At 58.7% G+C, this 6,440-nt stretch overlaps 1 protein-coding gene across 1 annotated transcript in view; it reads left to right on the plus strand.

Annotated features, from left to right (window-relative positions):
• The window catches only part of SMARCD2 (SWI/SNF related, matrix associated, actin dependent regulator of chromatin, subfamily d, member 2), an 8,544-nt gene extending 2,392 nt beyond the window's left edge, over positions 1-6,152 (plus strand). Inside the window, exons 2-12 of the mRNA XM_009645529.2 lie at positions 1,347-1,389; positions 1,963-2,085; positions 2,209-2,328; positions 2,503-2,598; positions 3,656-3,757; positions 4,021-4,182; positions 4,457-4,554; positions 4,852-4,987; positions 5,115-5,237; positions 5,323-5,424; positions 5,531-6,152. Of these exons, the coding sequence (XP_009643824.1) occupies positions 1,347-1,389; positions 1,963-2,085; positions 2,209-2,328; positions 2,503-2,598; positions 3,656-3,757; positions 4,021-4,182; positions 4,457-4,554; positions 4,852-4,987; positions 5,115-5,237; positions 5,323-5,424; positions 5,531-5,584 (1,159 nt within the window). The 3' untranslated portion in view covers positions 5,585-6,152. The remainder of the gene's footprint in view (positions 1-1,346; positions 1,390-1,962; positions 2,086-2,208; positions 2,329-2,502; positions 2,599-3,655; positions 3,758-4,020; positions 4,183-4,456; positions 4,555-4,851; positions 4,988-5,114; positions 5,238-5,322; positions 5,425-5,530) is intronic.
• Positions 6,153-6,440: the final 288 nt, after the last annotated feature.

A 6,440-nucleotide genomic window follows, 5' to 3' on the forward strand; every position in this document is an offset into this window, starting at 1 on the left:
CCGGGCTGTGGGGGATCAGCCACGCTCGGCTGGTTGAGCATCCTTGCTCCCAGACGGCTGCGGATCAGGGGATCAGGACCTGCCAGCTGCTAATGGGGTGGCCGAACCCTGCAGGGCAGGAAACATTTAATGCAGCAAGAAAGAGCTCAAAGAAGTGCTCTGACCCCCCTCTTAGCTAGGACTGCCCTCGCGATGTGTCCTGCTGCACGAGCAACTGTGGGACGGCCGGCATACCTTGGACACCTCGTGATGGCAGCACGAACGCCCACGTTTGCTGCCCTGCTGCTTCACATGCTGCCAAGGGAAAGGGACTTCCCTCTGCCTGCTGGACTCTGCCCCATCGCTCACTCACATGTGCAGCAGAATGGGAGGAGAGCATTTCCCTGCATATCCAGGCACTGAGCGTGAATTTAATGGGGCATCAGGGCGGGCTCAGGCTTACAGGGGGGCTGGGAGCCTGCAGCATGTGGGAAGGGAGGAGAGCCCCGGGCCCTGTGGTCTGACAGGGTACTACAAGCTTGGAGAGAGCTAAAATGGCTCTGAGCAAGGCTGCAGCTGTGCTGTGGCTTTAGAGGCCACTTTGCTTCCTCTCCTCACGATGATTTTGGCTCTGCTGTGGCAAGGTTGAGTGGTTTTAAGTTGTTTTTAAGTGAGCTCCTGGAACTGGGCTTTGGTTTGTAGCATTGGGAAAATATGATGGCCACTTCCGGAGAGGAAACTCGGGAACATTGTCCTGCAGATGGGAGCATGCCTGCAGCCACAGCTTTGCTGTATACCACCTCTCCTTGCTTCTGCCCTGCAGCACCTTTAGCAAGCAGCAGTAGCAAAGGAAACTGAGACCAGGGACTGGATTTCCTTCCCTAGTGATAGGCTCTAGATGTCCAACACGTTGTCCACAGGGATATAATTTCTTACTCATTTGCTTTCCAGCACTAATCCAAGGGCTTGTGCCCTAGATGCTCTCACAACCTTTCTTTGCTTCCCTCTTGCAAGTCCAAAGTCCCCGTCACACAGAGCAGCCCTGACAGGGGACCTGTGCCCCCAGACCTGTTCGGTGCAGCGGCAGCCTTGATAGCTGGCTGAGACTGAGCCATGCATGTGGCACGCAGCTGGCACTGCTGCTCTGACTCCCCTCCGTGGAGCCTGGTCCCATTCATGACCTGGATGGGGACAAAAGAGCCACTGGGCTCCTGGCGCACAAGCAGGGCTTGGTGGTGTCCCCTGAGACCCACTGCTGCCCCAGCATGGGACATGCAGCAGCTTCCCACTGGGCAGGTTACAAGGTGTCCTGCAAGAGCTTGCAGTGTCATTTTTTTTTTTTTTGCCTGTCTATGTGCTTTTTGCAGGGTGAAAAGGAGGAAGATGGCTGATAAGGTCCTGCCGCAGAGGGTGAGTGCTGCATCAGTGTGTGGGGAAGGAGCTGAGCTGCTGGAGGGAGATGATGCATCCGTGCTGCCTTCCCAAGGGTGATGAGGTCCCCATGAGGAGGAGGATCTCGTTGAGCCACCTCTTGCCCACTGGGCATTTCTGCTGGGTCCCAAACCAACCTGGAAGACTTCTGTCTCTTCCTCTGCGGTGGCAGGAGAGGTGTGGGGTGTACACAAATGGGACAAGCAGGACTTTGGGCAAACAAGGAGGTGGCTTAGGGTGGAGACGTAGGAGGACCCTAAGCCTCTTCTGGGGGTCCCTCTTAAAAATCCATTACCTGCCTGTGACGCCGGGCAGGCTGCTGGGCACAGTGACAGGCTCTAAACTGAGGTCCACAGTACAACTCTGTGATTTGGGGAGAGCTTTGCAGGGCTGTAGTCTTCATTTAAAATGAGGAATTGGTGCTGTTGTGCTGGACCTCTCAGGTGGTGACTCCTTGGCGGGTCAGCCCAGCACCAGTAGCATTGCTGGGGCTGGCGTGGGGGATGCAATCCCATTGCGACACACAAGGAACTGATCGGTTCTGTTTGACAGATTCGGGAACTGGTCCCAGAATCCCAGGCCTACATGGACCTCCTTGCCTTTGAGCGCAAACTGGACCAAACCATCGCTCGGAAGAGGATGGAGATTCAGGAGGCCATTAAGAAACCACTGACGGTGCGTGGCAGCCCTGGCGAGCAGCTGGGTGGGGTGGGGGCATACAAGGTTGGTGCTGCTGTGGATGCTGCCAGCCTCCCTCTCACTCTGAGCATCCCCTCTTTCTCTTTTCCTGTTCCACAGCAAAAGCGGAAGCTGAGGATTTACATCTCCAACACTTTCACCCCAGCCAAAGAAGAAGGGGAAGGTGGTGAGCGCGTGGCCTCCTGGGAGCTACGTGTGGAGGGCAAACTGCTGGAGGATGTAAGGATGCGGGCAGGGCTGAACTGGTTGTGGGAGGAGCACTGGTGCTCTGTGCTGAGAGCTTGGTTGGGGTGGACATGGCCCTCAGCTCACTGGGTGCTGGAGGTGGTGTTTGGGCTGGGGCCCTCCATGGCTGGTGGTGTCAGGCTGAGCTTCTCCTGCTCTGTTTTGCAGCCAAGCAAGCAGAAGAGGAAGTTCTCCTCCTTTTTCAAGAGCCTCGTCATTGAGCTGGACAAAGAGCTGTACGGGCCGGACAACCATCTAGTGGAGGTGAGATGGGAGGCTCCTGGCCACGCTGCGGGGCTGGCTCCGCACCCAGGCAGGGTGGGGAGAGCTGTTACCCCCAGAAGGCAATGGGAGGTGGTGCTGCCACTTACCCTGCAGGCACTCAGCTCCCCAGCCCAGCGCCTGTCCCACTGCAAGAGGGGGTTGAGCAAGGTGCTTTGGGCTCGGTGCTGAGTCCTCCCCAGGCGATGGTGCTGCTGTGCTTTCCGGGCTCAAGTTCACAGCTGCATTTTCCTCCCTGGTGCTGGCTGGTGGCCACTCGGCTCTTAACCCCCTCATGCCCGCAAATACGCAGTTAGAGCTGAGAGGTGTGGGGCCGCAGTGAGGATGTGGCTCTGAGAGGCAGCTTGGGCAGCTCTGGGCCCCGCAGATTTGCGAATCTGAGTCCCAACACAGGCGGTGACGCCACGGAAAGGCTCACCTGTGCATCCTAGTGCCAAGTGGGGAGAAGTGGGTGTGTGTGTGTGTGTGTCCCCCGCCCAGCTGGGAGGTCCCTGGGGAGATTTAAGCACTGCCTGTGAGTGGGATCAGACCTTTTTTGGGGTGCTCCTGCCTGGAGCAGGCTTTTCCTGCACCCAGTTCATGCTTTTTGCCCTGAGAAACCCTTGTTTCTGTGGTGGTGCCTGCTGTGGTGGGGGTGAATCCCCTTCAGGCATGGGGTGGTTTATGAGGGCAGCTCTGATGCCCAGCCCCTGCACTGGCTGGGGCAGGATTGATCCCATGTTGGCTCCAGGAGCTGTTTGAGCCCACTTTGATGTCAAGTGCTCAGGGCTGTAACTCCCCCAGCCCATCCAAACTCCCACCCGCCTCGGCTGGAGCACATCAAGCTGTGTCTGTTGGACTGGGTGGGCTCTCGGCTGAAGCCCGCTAGGGTCAGACTCCCAGGTGTGCCAGGCAGGGGTGGGATCTAGGCTGTCTGCCCCTGCTAGAGGCAGAGACCGGGTGCTGGCTCTCTCTGCTCCTGGCTGCAGACCCCAGAGCCTGTTAGCAGACGGCTTGTCATGGTCCTGGAGTTGACTGGTGTCCCCTTGGTCTGTCATAGTGGCACCGGCTGCCCACAACCCAGGAGACTGACGGCTTCCAAGTGAAGCGTCCCGGTGACGTCAATGTGAAATGCACTCTGCTGCTCATGCTGGATCACCAGGTAGGGGCCATGGGGCTTCGCAGGTGCCGGCTGTGCCCTGCTCCCCTTCCTCCAGCACGGCTTGTCTGTGCGGGGAGGTCTGGCAGGGGCAAATGGGCCTGGGTTGGGGAAAAGCTTTAATATCAGGCCATTTCTGGGGCTGTGGGGATGGAAAGGAGCACAGACTCGCAGCCTGCAGTGACACAAGTGTGTGACACGAGGGCTGTGTGAGGCAGCATGAGTGCCAAAGTGCCAAACTCCCCTCATCCTGCCTGTCCCTGCAGCCACCACAGTACAAACTGGACCCTCGCCTGGCTCGCCTGCTCGGGGTGCACACCCAGACCCGCGCCAGCATCATGCAGGCGCTCTGGCTCTACATCAAGCACAACAAGCTGCAGGACAGTCACGAGAAGGAGTACATCAACTGCAACCGCTACTTCCGCCAGGTCAGCCCTCACCCCGCGGCACCAGCACACTGTTCTGGGAGGAGAGCACTGCTCCCACCTCCAGTAAGGCCAGAAAAAGCATTGTTTCTGGCTCCAAACAGACACTGCAGGCTGCCCAGTCTCAATTTATCCCCCTTCCCCAGGGGCTTGCATCCCTCAGCTTGCTGTGTACAAATTGGGGCTGGGCAAGTCCCCCGCTCCTGCCTGGCCCTTTCCGTGGTGGGTGGAAGGAGCCCCTGCCATGGACAGCAAACGCTTTGCTTTGCCCCTCCAGATCTTCAACTGTGTCCGCATGCGCTTCTCTGAGATCCCCATGAAGCTGGCGGGGCTCCTGCAGCACCCAGATCCCATCATCATCAACCACACCATCAGGTAGGGTGGTGGGGGTGCTGGGCAGCGCTTCCCAGGGCTGGTGGGCGCTGTGGGGTGGAGGGGCCAGGGTATCTCCCCAGTGGGGTGCAGGAGGGAGAGGGCAGGGCAGGGCCTACGAGGTCTCCAGCCCAAAGCAGGGGTGAGCACAAGTCATTGGGAAGGGGAAGAATCAGCCAAACAAATTTGGGGGTGTGGGACAGTCAGTGGGGTACTTGTGTTGCTGTTGGGGGGTGGATCCACCCCTACAGCGGGATGGAGGCTGAGGACGTCCCCCCCTAACACCCGCTTTCCTCCCAGCGTGGACCCCAACGACCAGAAGAAGACGGCCTGCTACGACATCGATGTTGAGGTGGATGATCCCTTGAAAGCTCAAATGAGCAACTTCCTGGCTTCCACCACCAACCAGCAGGAGATCGCCTCCCTGGATGCCAAGGTGCGGGGACTCAGCGGGGGCTCAGCCCGGGTGGCAGTGGGGCGGCGCTTCAAGGCTGCACCATAGAGCTGGGGGAAGCTTGGAGAGGGGCGACACAGCTGCTTCTCACCCCTTGTCACCTCCCTAGATTCACGAGACCATCGAATCCATCAACCAGCTGAAGACACAGCGCGATTTCATGCTGAGCTTCAGCAACAACCCCCAGGATTTCATCCAGGAATGGATCAAATCCCAGAGGAGGGACCTCAAGGTAAAACCCTGGGGCTGGCCAGGGTGAGGGGCTTGGGGGGTGCTCACCCTGTGTCCCCTGCACTCACCCCGTGTGTTTTGCTCAGATCATAACGGACGTGATCGGGAACCCTGAGGAGGAGCGGCGAGCCGAGTTCTACCAGCAGCCCTGGGCACAGGAGGCTGTGGGCAGACACATCTTCGCCAAGGTGGGCTCCGGGCCGTGCAGGCGGGTGCTGCAGGGGGTCGGGATGGCAGCAGGGGGGCTCCCAGGGCAGCTCCCTCACCCCACCTGACCGCCCTGGTCTCCTCCAGGTCCAGCAGCGTCGGCAGGAACTGGAACAAGTGCTCGGGATCCGCCTCACCTAAGGGGCCGGCAGGGGCTCGGGAGCTCCTTTCTCCTCTCCCTGCTGCCTGAGCCTGACGGTACTTTTTACTGGAATCAAATACAGCACTTGCACAAACCCTACGTGCCTGGAGGGATTCGGAGCCACTCGCACCCCTGGGCTCCCCTCGGCCGGGAAGCTCTTGCCCCAGGCAGAGCACAGCGGAGGGTCCCCCGGTTCCCCCCAAGGTCCCGCTGCAGCCCTTCTGCTGCGTTAACGCCTCCTGCTTTTGCATCGTGCCGCTCGCCTCTTTCCCCGTAGCACTGAACGCAGCCCTCCCGCTCGCTCCCCTCCTCTGGCCAAAAACCCCTCCTGGAGTTGCTGCCCAGCAGGGAACAGCTCTGCCCGTGCCGACCAGGAGCCGCTGCCGGCCCTGCCAGCCCTCCCCGAGCCCAGCTGCCGCCAGGGCAGGCCCAGCCCTGCGCCTCTTCAACCAAAGTTTTGTCATTCCAAATGCCAGCTTCCCCCCCCTCCAGCTGGTGCCCGATGTTTTGCACTATTTTTGTGAACAGGTTTTATAAAAAAAAAAAGAAGAAAAAAAAAAAAGAAAGCGTTTTGTACAGTGGGTTTGTATTTGATTAATATATTGAGTTTCTCTTGCTGCACTCATCGCCTCAATCTATGCAGTGGTTCGTGGTGTTCTCAGAGGGCTGGCTCGGCCCAAGCTGTTCTTTTTTATATGTAACCAAGTTTTTTAGTGTTAAGTTTTTGACAATCAGTTGGTTACTCTGCCCCTCCCTGCTGTTTTACATAATTAGCAACTCGTCTTGTGAGTGATAGGAGGTCTGGGGAGGGGAGTGGCTCTGCCCCCCAGGAGCCTGCAGGCAGTGGGAGCACCA

Source organism: Egretta garzetta, unplaced genomic scaffold, assembly GCF_000687185.1.
Source record: "Egretta garzetta isolate BGI_Z169 unplaced genomic scaffold, ASM68718v1 scaffold551, whole genome shotgun sequence".
Lineage (NCBI taxonomy): Eukaryota > Metazoa > Chordata > Aves > Pelecaniformes > Ardeidae > Egretta > Egretta garzetta.